The following is an 18201-nucleotide window of genomic DNA, read 5'->3' as shown; positions in this document are numbered from 1 at the left end:
GAAGCACACTGTGAGCGCCCCCTGCCGGTCTTCTCAGGGCTGATCCTCAGGCATCCCTGCCAGGGCCCTCGGGCGCTGGAAGAGGTGGCCCTCCCACTCAGTGTCCAGGGACTGCCCTCCAGGGTCAACACCACCCCTGTGGGCCACCTGCAAAGCAGCACGACAGGCACCTGGGAGGAGCCCCAGGATGCTAAGGTCCTGCACGCGGGGCGCTCTTAGAGAGTGAAGATTGGGACACCCCCCCCCCCCACGCCATAGTCACCACACCTGCCTGTGGCTAAGCAGGAAAGTGGGGCCTTGGCTGGTCCATAGCGGGCCAGTCCTAACTCAAGCCAACCTGTAGAAAATCAGAAGCCCAACATCCTGTCCTACACTTAGCTCACTCAACAAACAAAACCTCCCACCTCTGCCCAAACCCAGCTGCCCTTTGCCCGCCTGGGCTCATTGTCTTTCTTGGACTGGATCTTGCAGCCCGGTGGGAGCCTGGACCCCGACCTCAGCCACTTAGCCTGGATCTCTGACCTCCGTAATTGAAGGAGGCTTCAGTGGGAAAGACCTGGGCCTGGCAAATGCCAACTGGCTGCCGAGGAGTCTTGGCATCCAGATCAATATCCACAAGTATTTATCTGTGAAGTCCCCAGAGTTTCTATCACGCTGTAACCCAGCTAATTTTATGGGAGCACAAAAATAAAACATGGACGGGCAAGCTGGACACCACACTGGGGCTCTCGGTTCTCCACTAGGACATGTGTCCAGAAGCTGTACCCTGCCCTAGTTTCATTATTTTGCATCACACATTTCAACTCTGTCTCCATGCACAGGTACACGGACCACACAGCAGCAATGATCCATGCTTCCTGGTCCTGGAGTTTCAGATACAGTGGTAAGGGCTAATACCACAAAGTAACAATGCATGTAGTGAAGTGTTTATTTCAGTGGTAGAATTTATTTAGTTATAATGTTGCTGCATTTAAGACATCATGAGAGGTCAGAGGCAGTCATATTTTAATAATTTGATTTCATCAAAGATTTCATCAGCTGGAGAAGCAGCCTTGAGTTTAAGGGGTTGCTGGGGTCTCAGAAAGCGACCCTGAACCAGTGTCAACGACGTGGAGTTCCACCACTGTGACAGGCCCTGGACCCTGGGCAAAGACTAGTCATAGAAAATAATGCATGAGAATGTAACTCTGGATCTGAAACGATGCTTTTCTGGTGGAAAACAACATCTGTTGGTAATAAGGAAAGCAGCTAACACTTACACAGCACTTAACGTGCCAGCGACTAATATTTAATTAACTCTCGTAACAGCTCTATTTGGGCGGCACTATCATTATCTCCATTTTATTGGTGAGGAAATTTAAGGCTAAAGGATTTCAAAAGGTCATCGAGGTATAGACATGGCAGGGCAGGCCTTCTGGTCCCCAAAACGCTAGCAAACATTAACTGCTCACGGGTCCTGCTGCACACATCTACTGCAGGGAGACATGGCTCATTATCTCATTCATTCACTGCTCGCGCCTTTAACCTCGGCACCGCCTGTAGGCCTGGAGTCTGTTCCCGCCCTCAGTGGGCTTGTGGTCTGGCAGCCTGTGATCATTATTTCAGAGAGAAAGAAAGGGAAGCCCCACCCGCCCTGCAGAGCAGGACACATCCGGGCCTCTCCCTGCGTCTCTGCTGACTTACATCATGGAGGGGGAAGGCTGCCTTGTAGATGCCAGAGTTCACCAGTCTGTTAATCCCAAACTTGTTAACGTTGTTCATCACTTGATACTTGACCCGAGACAGGATGAAGTAAACCTGCAAGGATTCCAAAACACAGGGCGTGGTTTACACTGTGCCAGTGACCCACTCAACAGCTGCCTGCATCCGAACAGGAATCTCAAGGCACAAACAAATCCCAGCCAACCAAACCACTCGTTACGCCACAGCAGGCTCCAAATCAGCCCTAGGGAGCCACCACACGTGCTCCCGACTCACAATGCGGCTCCTGGTGGCTGGGTTGAAGAAGGCGTCCCTGTCCACAATGTAGAAGTCATTCATTCGATTCTTCTCAAACGGGGCTGTGAAGAACTCCTGCTCAGGCTTGATAATGCTCTCGTCCACTCTCAGGGCCCGCGTGAACCAGCCGAGGCTCCCGAAGGCCGAGGAATGCGATTTCAGGTCGTTGGGCTTCAGGGGCAGCTTGATGTGCATGATCTCTGCGTACGTGCACAGCACGTCCCAGGGTGCGTGCACTTTCACAAACACAAGCTTGTCGTCCAGAACCTGCAGGCACACCAGGAGATCGGTCCAGGATCCATACAGTCTAGTCTGCTGGTATTTAACACACACGCATACATGGACAGACGCACATATGTGTATACATGGACACACACACAAGCTTGTCATCCAGAACCTGCAGGCACACCGGGAGATCGGTCCAGGATCCATACAGTCTAGTCTGCTGGTACTTCACACACACGCATGCATGCACAGATGCACATATGTGTATACATGGACACACACACACACAAGCTTGTCGTCCAGAACCTGCAGGGCACACCAGGAGATCGGTCCAGGATCCATACAGTCTCGTCTGCTGGTACTTCACACACACGCATGCATGCACAGATGCACATATGTGTATACATGGACACACACACACACACACAAGCTTGTCGTCCAGAACCTGCAGGCACACCAGGAGATCGGTCCAGGATCCATACAGTCTCGTCTGCTGGTACTTCACACACACGCATGCATGCACAGATGCACATATGTGTATACATGGACACACACACACACACACACACACAAGCTTGTCGTCCAGAACCTGCAGGCACACCAGGAGATCGGTCCAGGATCCATACAGTCTCGTCTGCTGGTACTTCACACACACGCATGCATGCACAGACGCACATATGTGTATACATGGACACACACACACACATAAGCTTGTCGTCCAGAACCTGCAGGCACACCAGGAGATCGGTCCAGGATCCATACAGTCTCGTCTGCTGGTACTTCACACACACGCATGCATGCACAGATGCACATATGTGTACACATGGACACACACACACACAAGCTTGTCATCCAGAACCTGCAGGGCATACCAGGAGATCGGTCCAGGATCCATACAGTCTCGTCTGCTGGTACTTCACACACACGCATGCATGCACAGACGCACATATGTGTATACATGGACACACACACACACACACACAAGCTTGTCGTCCAGAACGTGCAGAACATGGCATGCACACATTCCAGGAAACCAGTCAAGGAGCCGCACAGTCTACATCTGCTGGTAGTTCAAGCACACAGATTATACATGTACATGCACATGCATGTGCACCCACATGCACATAGGCACACAAACACACACGGACACACACACACACACCTATATCATTAGGACTGAAGATGTGAATAAAAACAGATTTGCAAAACATCATCCTACATTTTTGCCTTATTTCTTGGTTTGATTTCCAAGAAATTCAAATTATCATCACAGTTTTTTCATAAAACTGGCATTTTAAATAAAGAAAACCTTCACTAATTTATCCATCACTCCATCCTAATCAGTCACTTAACATGAAACACCAGAATATTCATCGCAGTGCTAGAATAATGAAAATTTAATCTAAAATTATATTATTTAATTCATTCAACATCGGGCTCATTATGTTATGGAACTATTAAAAATGCCAAAAATGGGGGCCAGCACCGTGGCTTACTTGGTTAATCCTCCACCTGCGGCGCCGGCATCCCATATGGGTGCCGGGTTCTAGTCCCGGTTGCTCCTCTTCCAGTCCAGCTCTCTGCGGTAGCCTGGAAGGGCCGTGAAGGATGGCCCAAGTGCTTGGGTCCTGTACTTGCATGGGAGACCAGGAGGAAGCACCTGGCTCCTGGCTTCGGATCAGTGCAGCGCTGGCCGTAGTGGCCATTTGGAGAGTGAGCCAATGGAAGGAAGACCTTTCTCTCTGTCTCTCTCTCTGTCTATAACTCTACTTGTCAAATAAATTTTTTTTAAAATGCCAAAAATGATATTTATTGATACAGAAATACATTTACATAAAGGAAAAAGCATATAAAACTGTGACATAATTATAGTAATCTTTATCTTACACTGCTCCTTTTTAAAAAAATGTTTATATGAAAGGAAGAGTGTCAGAGATGGAGGGAGAGACACCAGGCTGATCCATCTTGCATCCACTGGTTCACTCCTCACATGGCTGCAACAGCCAGCGCTGGGACAGCTGGAACCAAGGAGCCAGGAACTCCGTCCAGGTCTCCCCTGGGGGTGGCAGGTGTCCAAGCACTTGGGCCGTCACCTGCTGCCTCCCAGGTGCACAAGCAGGGAGCTGGATTATTGGCTGGGTTAACCTGCTACAGCATCCCTGGTACACTACTGTTGTTCAAAAAAAAAAAAAAAATCTTAGCTCCAGGTCTCACCGATCGTGTTGCTTCCAGCTCCAGGCCGTGGCAGATGAGGTTCGACTCGTAGGCTTGCCTCTTCCTCTGTGAAAACAACGAGAACATTTGTGAGGCCTTTAATTTTACCAAACTCAAAAGAAAAACTACCAAAGAAAAAAACCGCGCAACCAGTTCTGACCTGACGAAGAGACGGCGCCTCCTCCAAGTGCAGCCTAAGCTAGGGAGCAGCCCACACTCAGGGGACTCAGAGCTGGGGACCGGTGTGCAGGCTCCTGGACAGCCTGGGGGGGCGCTCTGGAGGGCCTTGGTTTTGTGTGCACTGGGCACACAGCAGCCTCCCGCCTAGGCACAACCCCAGGGACGGGGTGGCGCATGAAGCGGGGGGCCCGTAGGGAAGTGAGCCCCAAGCTACGGTCACAGCCCCCTTCCCCACCTGCAAACACGCTCAGCTTCCACCCTGCAGGTCTCAGAACCTGGCCTCTGCTTTTCAGCACCAAACATCTGAATAAACTGGCGTGCCAACCTGCTCTGCCTGCACACCCTACACCTGAGGCATCCTCAGCCCTCCAGGGGACCGCCGCTGGCCCCTGTTCTAGAATGCCGAGAGCCACCCCCAAGCCCTTTCTGGACTCCTCCGTACCTCCCGGCCGATCCAGCCCCCTGGCCTGCTTCTCGGCCACCTGAGGCGTGTGCGACGTCATCTTTCTCCCTCTCTGAAAGCTCTGGACCCACTCCCCCTCCTTTCTCTCCCGCCCATTTCTGAGTGAGCTAAGGGCGGGGGTCGTGATGTGGCAGCGAGGCACCAGTGGACATCACGGGTGCAGAAAGCCCTGGAAATACTTTTCAGCCTCCTGTTAAGAGCTTGATCACAGTCTCCCAGAGAGGTGGGCCGTAATTTATGCAAGCAGTGTATTGGCGCACACTGAGGCTGTTTCTCCTCCTTCCCTCCCATGGACATCCGTGTAGAACACTCTGTGCATTCCTGACGACTTCCTCAGGAGAAACTCGGGGAAGTAGAACCGTTAAATCAAGCAGTGCATCCAATCTGCAGTTCTTTCATATGTATGGCTGCGCTGCCCTCCAGGAAGGTTGTACTAATTTATCCCATTTAAGTTCTGATCTACTTCTGCACAAAGGACTCCTGAGATATTTACCTGATTTCTCTGGGGATAACTGGTAGACCTTGGAGTTGGTTTATAATGCCCTCTATTTCAACACCAGCTATAAATACTTGAACGGTGGGATCAAGGATAGGACATTTTTATTTGCTTAACCATGTGAATATATCACCTTGGTGTTACCTTAATGAGACAGTTCTTGTTATTTTCCTTTGGCATGGCAATTCACAAAGAACCAGTAGAATATTTTAAAAATTGATCAAACCAGTTTCCTTGGTCTGTCAGGTAGCTAAAGTAAATTAGTGTGCGTGCTATAATTGTCAAACAGGCACCTGTCAGGAAAAGACTGCTCACTTTAGAAAAGGTTGCTTAAGTCTCTTTAATATGAAATTGCCACCTTCACTCCTGGTAGAATTTACACTTGGATAAGCAACAGTGTTCTTGACATTTAAAAAATTAGGATAGAGGCTGTCTTCATGTTAAACAAAAGATAATTAATATTGCATATTAGCTGACAAAGTCATTGCTCAATAAATATTTGTTGAATAAATGCATATCTGAGGGCACACAATTTCTAACTAGAAGTTATCTGCGTGCCTTGTTGGAAAACCTTATGGATCAGAAAGCAAGCCACCTTCTGTAATCTGTAATCATTTGGCAAATGATTGAGCTCACTGGCTCCAAGAATGAGCCTGGTCATAAATTAAACTGCACTGTGCCTCCTGCCTGCAGGGCAGCAGATTCATGCCCATGGAACTCAGCACCATCATCTTCACCTCCCAGAATGCTAGGAAAGGCAGAGCGGCTGCCATCACCCACGGCCTGCAGACCTCCCTGAACGGGCGTGAGATCCCATCCCTGCGGGCGGAGGGAGGCACGGGGGCGCAAAGAAAAGCCTGCACCGGCAATGCTCCAGAGCCTGGAGTGCTTTTATGCCCCTTCGTAGGGGTTATTAAAGCTGCTGGGGACATAAAGAAGAAAGCAGTCGCAGCCCCGGAGGGCAGACAGGCGTGATTACGGAAGCGTTTTGGCCCACAGCACTTGAGGACCCAGGTGACACACCTCCCTGGCTTTGCAGCAGGCACCTGTGACCTGCACAGTGCTAACGCTGCCTGCAGACACAGCATTGCCTTTTCTCTACGTCATCTGGCTGTTTCAGGGTCACGTGCGGAGGCTGTCGCACCTGAGCAGAATCAGTGGACATACCGTGAAGATGAAAGACAAACCAGAGGGGACGCATGAGGTCCTCCTGGATTAGTCTCAGACATGCTTACAGCTCTGCGAGGCAGAGCGCCAGCCGTGCTGCGCTCTATTTCAGATGTGCCAATCTCCACTAAGCCTAGGAAGATGAGAGCTGGGTCAAAGGTTCCCGATCCGGGCCAACATTATTGTCTAATTGCTCCACACACTGTCTGCCACATACCATATATTCCAGAAGGTTTGGCTGGCAGAACACGAATTATTTACTCAGAATTTAATTGAAATTCATACGTTCGTGATAAAACAATGCTAGTGGACTGACACAATGGGATTTACTCAAGTGGGTGATGTATGGTCACTGCAGGACAGAAACAGACAAGCATTCAAACACGCACAGGAGTGAAGGTTCAGCTTAAATCACTTCCAAATCTACTTGGCAAATCAACATTTTAGTAATTGTGCAGTATAAGTGTGCACTGTGATAACTTGGAAAACAGAAATCTTCAGAGAAGGAAAAAACCCTAACCCACTATGAAAGTAAATACTGCATTTCAGTGAAGTGTTTTCCAACCTTATCTGTTCATGAGAGTGACTTGGACGGTTTATTTAAAACGTAAGATTCCTGGGCTCCTGTCCTGGAAGTACTGAGTCAGCAGGGACAGAAAGGGCCCAGACGATCTATTTTTAACAATAGCCCAGAAGAATCTTCACGACACTCAAGGTTAAGACACAGACACAGTGTTCTCTAGGACACGGCTTTTCTGTGCACCCAGGCATGCACACCTATGTATGGGTGCACACACATGCAGGTATGGGTACATGAACACACAGGTACAGGTGCACAGGTATACAGGTACAGGTGCAGGTATACAGGTACAGGTGCATGAACACACAGGTACAGGTGCATGAACACACAGGTACAGGTGCACAGGTATGCAGGTACAGGTGCATGAACACACAGGTACAGGTGCACAGGTATGCAGGTACAGGTGCATGAACACACAGGTGCAGGTGCACAGGTATGCAGGTACAGGTGCATGAACACACAGGTACAGGTGCATGAACACACAGGTACAGGTGCATGAACACACAGGTGCAGGTACACAGGTATACAGGTACAGGTGCATGAACACACAGGGGCAGGTGCACAGGTATTGCAGGTACAAGTGCATGAACACACAGGTACAGGTGCACAGGTATGCAGGTACAGGTGCATGAACACACAGGTACAGGTGCACAGGTATACAGGTACAGGTGCATGAACACACAGGTGCAGGTGCACAGGTATACAGGTACAGGTGCATGAACACACAGGTGCAGGTGCACAGGTATACAGGTACAGGTGCATGAACACACAGGTACAGGTGCATGAACACACAGGTACAGGTGCATGAACACACAGGTGCAGGTGCACAGGTATACAGGTACAGGTGCATGAACACACAGGTGCAGGTGCACAGGTATGCAGGTACAGGTGCATGAACACACAGGTACAGGTGCACAGGTATACAGGTACAGGTGCATGAACACACAGGTGCAGGTACACAGGTATGCAGGTACAGGTGCATGAACACACAGGGGCAGGTGCACAGGTATACAGGTACAGGTGCACAGGTATACAGGTACAGGTGCACAGGTATACAGGTACAGGTACACAGGTATGCAGGTACAGGTGCATGAACACACAGGTGCAGGTACACAGGTATACAGGTACAGGTGCATGAACACACAGGTGCAGGTGCACAGGTATGCAGGTACAGGTGCATGAACACACAGGTGCAGGTACACAGGTATGCAGGTACAGGTGCATGAACACACAGGTGCAGGTGCACAGGTATACAGGTACAGGTGCATGAACACACAGGTGCAGGTGCACAGGTGTACAGGTACAGGTACATGAACACACAGGTGCAGGTGCACAGGTATACAGGTACAGGTGCATGAACACACAGGCGCAGGTGCACAGGTATGCAGGTACAGGTGCATGAACACACAGGTGCAGGTGCACAGGTATACAGGTACAGGTGCATGAACACACAGGTACAGGTACACAGGTATACAGGTACAGGTGCATGAACACACAGGTGCAGGTACACAGGTATGCAGGTACAGGTGCATGAACACACAGGTGCAGGTGCACAGGTATACAGGTACAGGTACACAGGTATGCAGGTACAGGTGCACAGGTATACAGGTACAGGTACACAGGTATGCAGGTACAGGTGCATGAACACACAGGTGCAGGTACACAGGTATACAGGTACAGGTGCATGAACACACAGGTGCAGGTGCACAGGTATACAGGTATGGGTGCATGAACACACAGGTACAGGTGCACAGGTATACAGGTACAGGTGCATGAACACACAGGTGCAGGTACACAGGTATGCAGGTACAGGTGCATGAACACACAGGTGCAGGTGCACAGGTATGCAGGTACAGGTGCACAGGTATACAGGTACAGGTGCACAGGTATACAGGTACAGGTACACAGGTATGCAGGTACAGGTGCATGAACACACAGGTGCAGGTACACAGGTATACAGGTACAGGTGCATGAACACACAGGTGCAGGTGCACAGGTATACAGGTACAGGTGCATGAACACACATGTACAGGTGCACAGGTATACAGGTACAGGTGCATGAACACACAGGTGCAGGTGCACAGGTATACAGGTACAGGTGCATGAACACACAGGTGCAGGTGCACAGGTATGCAGGTACAGATTTAGGTGCACTCGTACGGGTGTATACAGATACAGGTGCACGTCAGCAGCTCCTCTTCTGTGATCATTCATCCCCTCCAGGCCTGTTCCAAATCAGCGTTTTCCAAAGCTGACTGTAGGTGACCCTATACCCTTTTACAGACAATCTTTAAACAGGAGACACACCAGCGAGCTTTTCAGTACCAGGGCAAACAGCCGCCTCTCCGTTCCAGCTGAAGGCCAGACCTCCCAGCAGCCGTCGGCAAACACTCTTTTCTTCCCACCTCTGCTCTATGCATGTGCTGCTAAGGCCCTGTGTGAGGCGAAATGGAATCAGCAGATTTGCTTTGCAGGAATGCGCTGTCCTCTCTGTCTTCAAGGTCTAAGCCCCAGGACATTTCCCATCTTGAAAATAGGAAGCAGGAGCTGCGCAATGCTCTTGTGCTGAGTGCAAGTGGAACCAAACACGCGTACAGCAGCAACACACCCAGAGCTGTAACGTCAAACTGTGACCTGATTTAATGTGTTCCTCTTAACCAGCAATCTCAGTACAAGCAAGTAGGGTATAAAGGAGGAAAAAAGATACAAACTAAAGCAAAGCTCCCTATGTCAGTCTACAATATTAGGGCAGTACAGCAAGTCCTGATTTTACTTCCTCAACAAGATGGAACCCTACCAAAAGTTATCTGGGAAATTAGGCCACCCAGCACTGGTCACCATAAACTCTTACTAACCCATCCTAACAGGAGCCAGGAGCCTCAAGGACAGGTCACCATAATTTCTAACTAACCCACCCTAACCTGAGCCTCAAGCTTGGGTTACCCTAACCCCTTACTAACCCATCCTAACCTGAACCTTAAGCTATGACTACCATAACCTCCTACCAACTCACCCTAACCTGAACCTCCAAGACTGGTTACCATAACCTCTTACGAACCCATCCTAACAGGAGCCTCAAGGACTGGCTACCATAACCTATTACCAATCACCCTAACCTGAGCCTCAAAGAATGGTTACCATAACCTCTTACGAACCCATCCTAACCTGAGCCCCATGCTCTGGTTACCATAAACTCTTACTAACAGAAGCCTCATGTTTCCAACACTTGGACTGCCTGTGGCAATACCTCACTCTAAGGAAATCCTCTACATTTTGAATTTCTTATAATCTCCCTCCCCTCCATTCCAACACTGGTTTGTTTCTTTAACTTGGATAAACCAAGTGGATTTTTAGTTTATTCAATCATGCCTTCCTCTTTGTGAGTTCTCTCCAGAAGACATGGTATTTATGTTGAAAACCCAGTATTGTTTTTCACTGTGTTGAAATTGAATGTTACTGATAATATCCTCTCATTAGCCAGAATAATGAAGCAAGGAAAGAAACGAGGAGGAGCCACATAGCAAAGGAGATAAGTTCTCCCTGTGTGCAGCGGACATGATTCCACAGAGAGAAAAACCTAAAGACTCCATCAAACTGCTAAATGAATTCAGTAAGGTTTCAGGACACAAGATCAACATGTAGAAGTCAGTCGTTTTTTCTTACATAGACCAGCAAGAAAACTGCTGCTAAGGAACTAAAGAAAGCAGTCCAGTCCCATTCACAAAAGCTACAAAAAGGCAGATCCCCAGAAGCAGATTTAACCAAGGAGCTGAACGATCTGCGATGAAAATGACAGAACACCAAATAAACTGAAAATGACCCAAAATGATGAAAAGACATCCCAAGGTCATGGATTCGAAGAATTCTGTGACAATGTCCATGCTATCCAAAATGATGTTTGGATTCAATGCAATTTCTATCACAATGCAATATCTACCACAGAAACAGAAAAAGAAACCTATCAAATTTGTATGGAACCACAAAAGACCCTTCAATATGGGCGTTCCAGTGCCTGACTTCAAAACATACAATGCTGTCGTAACCAAAACAACATGGTACTGGAATAAACACAGACACACAGGCCAGCGGAAGAGGACCCAGAAATAAATCCTCATCTGTACACTCAACTGATTCTCCAGTAAGTATAAGAACATGCACTGCGCAAAGGAACGTCTCTGCGAGTCCCAGCGCTGGGGACACTGGACGTCCACTGGCAGCACAGTGCAGGCCCTGAGCTCTCCCCGTACAGCAAAGTCCACTCCAGCTGGTCACAGGCGAGTGCTGGCAAGGCCTACCGTGTGCCAGTGTGTGCAGTGCAGTTAATAACAACACGCGACACCAGTGAACGCCCAAGAGAACAGACGGGAAGGGCTCTCAGACAGGGAAGAAGGACGGAGGTGGCGCGTGCGTCCAGTTAGGGCCCTCCCTCCCACAGGACTCCTCTTGGCCTACACAAGGGCCCTGAGCAGGACCTGCCTGGCCCTGGGCACCTGGAGTTGCAGACCTGTGGTGGCCCCTGGGGCAGGAGGATGGAATGGCCTCATTAGCCAGAAAATGATCTAGCCAGAAATGGCTGCCTCCCCAGAGGGCTTCTTAAATGAGAAAATAATTATTTCCTTTTGCCCTTTAAGCCATTTTGAGGTTGGTTTTCTGGGACTTGGGATAAAAAAACACTGATCCCATGCCAAGCAGTGTACAGGCTAGGGAAACACGGGGTGCACTAATAACTCAGCCCCTCCTGGTGACAATCTCACTGGGAACGGCTCACGCCTCTCAGAGGAAGGCGCTGAACTTCGCGGTGTTTTCACTAATGTAAGGGGACGGAGCTGCCGGCTAGCTGGAGGCTGGGTGAGAAAAGTCTCGTGGTTTGCTCATGAGGAGATCATGCTTCTCATTTTCTAACATTTGTTTGTATTTATTGGGAAAGCAGAATGATAGAGGGAGAGACAGACAACTCCCCAAATGGCTATAACACTCAGGGCTGGGCTGAGCTAAGCTGAAGCCAGGAGCCAGGAACTCCATCCTGGTCTCCTACCACATGGGTGCAGGGGCCCAAGCACTTGGGCCACGTGCTGCTGCTTTCCCCAGTGCATCAGCAGGGGGCTGGATTGGAAGTGGAGCAGCCGGGTCTGGAACTGGGGCTCTGATACGGGACACTGATGCCATAAGGAGCAGCTTAGCCCACTGCACTGCACCACAGCCCTAAGACGCAAGGCTTCAGCCCTCTGCTCATATGTCTGGTGTCTGTGGCTCCATCACTCCTTTCTCTGGCAGGAAGAAGTGACCCCTGGCAAAGCCAGCTGTGGGGCTGCTTTATGAAATCAACTGCATTCACAAACACATTTTTCTCTTTCAAGGAAAACAGGACTATGACATTTCTGGTCTTGGTATTGTCCTAATTAGCGCTGTTCCAGTGCAGCCTGAGGAGCAGTATATGGAACCTGCAGAAGTTTCTCCAATCAACAGAAACGTGAACCTGAAGCCGACCTTTGGATGTCTGGCAGCGCTCACATTAATCACGGCGTACATCACAAACAGAGACTGCAAACACGCGAAAGCACAGCTTCTAAGCACCTCCTCAAGGTGGGTCAGTCCACAAGCTCAGGGACTGCCAGAATGGATGGCGAGTTTCTTCTCTTCGGATCAGGAGAGCTACCCTGGCAGCTACGTCTCTGTCTGGGGGAAATGCAGAACTCACGAGTGATGGAAGCAGCTGCGGGCTCCACGCCAGGCCGCTGAGCTCTCGTCCGCAACCAGAGCCGCTGCCTCTACCCGTTAGTGATCAGGTCCGCTTGACCCATCTCAGCCGGTGCTCAAGCCAGCCCCACACAGCTGCCTAATGGACACCGGACAGCGTGGCTGGGACTGTGCAGGACGCGACTCCCAGCTGCTGTATGACAAGATCCCATAACATGTGGAGGGCCCCAGTTTGACACACCAGGGCATTTTTACAGAAACCCTTAAGTAAAAAAGAGAAGGAACCTAAGTAACGTCTACCACTGAACATGAGCTGAAAATTTACAAGATAGCCACAAGTGCTGTTTGACTGGCACTGCAATGGACTGACTACATCACAGCCACAATGTTAGGTACCAGGAAGAAAGAACACAGCCAGGGAAATTTCGACACGCCATCTAGAAGCTGGAACCACATTTCAGAGAAGCCAACATCAGAAAAACAGCAGCACACACCAGCAAGAAATCTGCCTGTATCAGGTGGTCAGCTGGCACCAAGGCAACGACCACCCAGATGCCAAGCAAAGAGCCTTCTGCCCCCTCCAGCAGGCAGAGCTCCTGCTAGGAGGCTAGGCACTCACTCCCACAGAACAGCAGCGACTGGCACCGCCGCTTCCTGACCACACTCACCACCCTCACTGTCCACCCCACTGCTCACGCCTGCCTTGCTCAGCCTGAGTTCCCGGGCCCGCCCCGGGCATGTGCAGACCAGGGAGCCGCAGGAGACTCTGATGGGGAGCTGATGAGCTTCTGTCGTGTTAAGTCACTGTCATCAAGGGACCCGTCTGCTGCACCCAGAGTTACTCCAGCGGAGACTTACAAAATTAGCCCCTGGATGTCAGATTCTAAAGCCTGCACTCGTCCTGGGGCCTCCTGCAAACACGGAACACTACACAGCCCCCAAAACAAGCAGATCAGCCAGCACCGCAGACCACGCCATTTTAGAAGGTTTCATTTGTCTTGAAAGAATGGACAGAAATGAAGAGACCTAAGATCAGCATGGCTCAGGCAGGAAGTCCAGAGCGGGACAAGTAAAGCTGCACGTGCTCAGGGCACGTCTGCGAGGAGCCATAAAGAACACGGGAGAGGGGGCACTGATGCAGCAGCTCCGCTGGCCCTGCTCTGCGTTAACACAGTCTGGGCTCAGGTAGAGAAGTTCCGGGGTTGTTACAGCCCTGGCCGAACGGCTCTGAGCAAGGCAAAGGGCACAGGAAGCAGCTGCACCGGGGACAGATGGCGGTGACCGACAACGTGTGAGGTCACGGGCTCAGGGGCTAGGGTCAGGGCGGAGCCGGGTTCCTGCTCCACGCCTAGCTGGAGACCGCGGGCAAGCACCTCACCTCCGTAACGGTCAACTCTCATCTCCGCAATGGTGTGGGACAGGATTCACCCCCAGTGCTGTGTGGGTTAAGTGAGAACTCACACACAGGGCACCTGCCCTGCCGGTGAGCACGCGCTGAGCCCCGGCTGTTGTCTCCCTCTCCATCAGTCATCCACGGCTCCCTCTCCACACAGCTGCACACAGCCGGGCCGGGCTGCCGGGAACATCTCTCCCGCAGCACAGGAAGTGCAGCCTCTCAGCTGTGACACCAGCCCAGCCTCAGAGCCCCAGGAAGTCTGTGTCAGATTCAGAAAACGTTTTTTGCTAACATGCCTTGAGGGCACGAGAGTATTTGAAAGTGTGTTTGGTGTACAACATGTCAACACCCCTCCACTTTACTGCTTACAGAAACAGCACTGTTTTCATTTTACAGTATTACAAAAATGATTTAAAAAAAGAAAATAGCCTAAAAACTTACCCTTTGTTTCTCATTTGTGCCTTTTTTATTTGTCTCTTTTTTACTTTCATCTTCGTATACAAGAACGAAGTCGATTCTTCTCTGGCCATCGTTAAAAAAGAGGGAGTCAGATTTTCCATTAAATTCTTCCTGTGTGGAACAGAAACACAAAATGTAACAGGATCTCTTGGAAAAGGGTTGACGGGTGTGTTCGCCTCCTCACTCTAACAGGCTCAGGGATGTGCACCCTGCTAAGGAGGAGCGCGTCCCTCAGCAGCTCCTGGCCGGGCAGTGACGCCAGCAGGGCCTGCAAACTCTGCTCTTGGGACAGGGGCCTGGTGTGGGGCAGTCAGCATCGCTGCACACATGTGAGGGCCACCCCAGGGTCACACGCGCCACCTGCAGCCAGAGGGCCTGTCCAGAACAAGTGGGATGTAACAAGAAGGAAACGCCAACAAAACCCTGTTGATGAAGACCTCAGCCTTCCTGTTGCTTCCAAGCTTTTATTTAAGAATATTTATTTAAAAGCGTTACAGAGAGGCAGAGGCAGAGAGAGAGACAGACAGGCAGAGAGAGGTCTTCCATCTGCTGATTCCCTCCCCCAAATGGACACAATGACCAGAGCTGGACCAATCCAAAGCCAGGAGCTTCTTCCGAGGCTCCCATGTGGGTGCAGGGACCCAGGGACTTGGGCCATCTTCTACTGCTTTCCCAGGCCATAGCAGAGAGCTGGATCGGAAGTGGAGCAGCTGGGACTCAAACCAGCACCCATATGGGATGCTGGCTCTGCAGGCAGCATCTTTACCTGCTACGCCACAGCACTGGCCCCACTTCCAAGCTTTTGATCAGTTTCCATGACCACCCTGTGGAGCTCATCTATCAACTTTTAAATCATTTTGTAACCGTAAACCAAAGCCAGAAAGATGCACCTGCATACACATACCACAATCGAGGCTCCCTTGTTACTTGCAAGCAAGCCCAAAATTTAAAAAACAACAACGAAATAAACCAGGCTTTTAGAACCTAAAAGACTTACAGCTTAACAACAAAGAAACAACGGCAGAAAGCAAGCCTGACTCGGCACCAAGCGCCCTGGGTCACCACATGGACGCCGGAACTCGGTTCCCGGCTCTGCAGAGACCGGACGTCGCGTCCTCACACGGTTCGTCAGGCTGCCTGCGTGAGTGCCTTTACGGTGAGACTGGAGCACGTCCCAGGCTCATCTGGGTTACCGGTCTCAACCTGCACACTCAGCAGGATGAAAGGAAGGGTCAGTGCCCGAGCGATCAGGCTATGAAATACACACGGCACCAACACACACAATACATGTGAAAGCAAAGGTTAGGTACAGGTGGAAAAATGCGTAGCCCTCTGCACACTTGAGACTAGCAAAAAAACAAAGTTCTAGTGCATCCCAAAGGGAACACACAAGGAAAAGAAACGTTTCATCATGACAGAGAGCTAAAGCAAAGATGTAAGACCTATTTTTCAGGAAATCCTGAACCCGCGCTCAGAGCCAGCTCCAGAGAAACAGTCACAAAGGTTAGACACAAAAGCCTTCGTGCGCATATTCAGGTCTCACAGAACAGGGATCGCGAGGGTTTTATTTGCACACCACGCAGCTGGGAACGCCACGGATTCCCAAGTGTTGTTCTGAACCGTGGCACAGCTCAGGCGGATTCAAGCCACCCGGAGGACTTGCTTCTTCTTTACACAACTGTGCAAAATGCTGCAGAGGGAGACATGGCCAAGGCAAATTTTATTCCCTTTATTGCCATCAAAATGCAAACTGCAAACAAAAATATGCTAAGAATAGAGCCCAAAAAGTGCCAGGAGCTGTGGGCGTAGAAGGCTGAAGGCTGAGGGTGGGCAGATGGACATGGAGAGGAGCGAGGAGGCCACAGTGAGTCGGTGGGTGCGCGGGGCTAGCTCAGGTGCGGCCGGGCTGTGGGGAGGAGAGGCCGAGGCCTTGCCGTGGAAGGGAGCAGGTGTTCAGCAGCGTGCAGACAGCAGAGTCAGGCAGTGGAGATGCAGCCATTCCCGGGGGGGAGGGTGTAGCTCGGGAGTAGCCCCGAGCGATTCTGCACAAACCACACCCCCCACCCCCGACTGTAACCCACACCATTCATTTCCAGGCCTTTCTCCCTCGCGCTCTCAGCCAGGCCTTTGTGGGCCATAGAGGTTAAGTTTCCTTTTTTCTTAGGAAAAAAGATTTTTATCATTATAAAATCAATAAACAATACAAAAAATTTCAGAAAATACAGAGAAGTACAAGGGACAAAGTGAAAATCATGTGTGACCCCATCTCTCAGAGACAAACCAAGTGTCTCAGACTTGTGAAGTGAGCCCTTGCAGGTGCACACATGTGTGTTCTCACACTCACACACACACACACACACACACACACACGGAGCGTGCCCCAGCAGGCATTAATTCTCTCTCTGTCTCTTTCTCTCTCTCTCTCTCTCTCTCTCTCTCTCTCACACACACACACACACACGGAGCAGGCATTAATTCTCTCTCTCTGTCTCTCTCTCTCTCTCACACACACACACACACACACACACGAAGCGTGCCCTAGCAGGCATTAATTCTCTCTCTGTCTCTTTCTCTCTCTCTCTCTCTCTCTCTCTCTCTCACACACACACACACACACACACAGGGCATAACCTTGCAGGCTCTGAGATGCAGACACGCAGACACACACACACACACGGAGTATGCCATGGCAGGCATTCTCTACATACACACACACACACACACACACACACACACAGACGCAGGTCAAACGTGGGGCCGCACTACACGTCCTGTTCTGTACCACCACGGCGGACGTCCTCGCTTTCTAAGCGGCTGTGTGCCATCACTGGTAACGCGGCAGTGAGATGTAATGAAAGGGCTCCGCCCACCCCAGCCATGAGTACAGATCACACTGCCAGCAGCAGCCTCCTTACACAGGTACGTGAGCACGTGTGCGCTTACCAGCTCCCCACGCTAAATTCCTCGAGCAGAGTTTAGGTGGCACAGCCTTTGTAAAGTTCTGATACATAGGTGCTAAGCTGTCATGAAGTCAAATTTAATGAAATTAAAAGAGAAGTTCATTTTGGTGCAAAAAAACTTTGAAATCCATACAGCTCTTTCATAACGCACAATAGCTACAAGCTTCCGGAAAACCTCTTGTATTTACAGAATCGTCACATCCACAGCACGGGAGTCCCTGGCCCCACACTCCCTGGCTCCCCGTCTTTCCCAGTTTCCCAGTGTGTTTTCACCTGCACCTGTTCATGGGTCACTATCAGAATCTGGAGTCCGGTCACTGCTTCTCTGCATGGCGTCCACCGCTATCCCCGTCCTCGACCTGTGAC

The 18201-nt window shown here is 50.4% G+C and overlaps 1 protein-coding gene across 2 annotated transcripts in view; it reads right to left on the bottom strand.

Moving 5' to 3' along the window:
- Positions 1-18201, bottom strand: part of ANO6 (anoctamin 6) — a 138796-nt gene that overhangs the window by 53059 nt on the left and 67536 nt on the right. For both annotated transcript variants that reach the window (XM_051850989.2, XM_008259361.4), the window contains 4 exons: positions 14858-14986; positions 4438-4503; positions 1978-2265; positions 1684-1797 (listed from right to left, as the gene is read on the bottom strand). In XM_051850989.2, the coding sequence (XP_051706949.1) occupies positions 1684-1797; positions 1978-2265; positions 4438-4503; positions 14858-14986 (597 nt within the window). The remainder of the gene's footprint in view (positions 1-1683; positions 1798-1977; positions 2266-4437; positions 4504-14857; positions 14987-18201) is intronic.

Source organism: Oryctolagus cuniculus, chromosome 9 (assembly GCF_964237555.1).
Source record: "Oryctolagus cuniculus chromosome 9, mOryCun1.1, whole genome shotgun sequence".
NCBI lineage: Eukaryota > Metazoa > Chordata > Mammalia > Lagomorpha > Leporidae > Oryctolagus > Oryctolagus cuniculus.
Note: the sequence above shows the minus strand (reverse complement) of the source record. Positions and strands in the feature narration are given on the sequence as shown.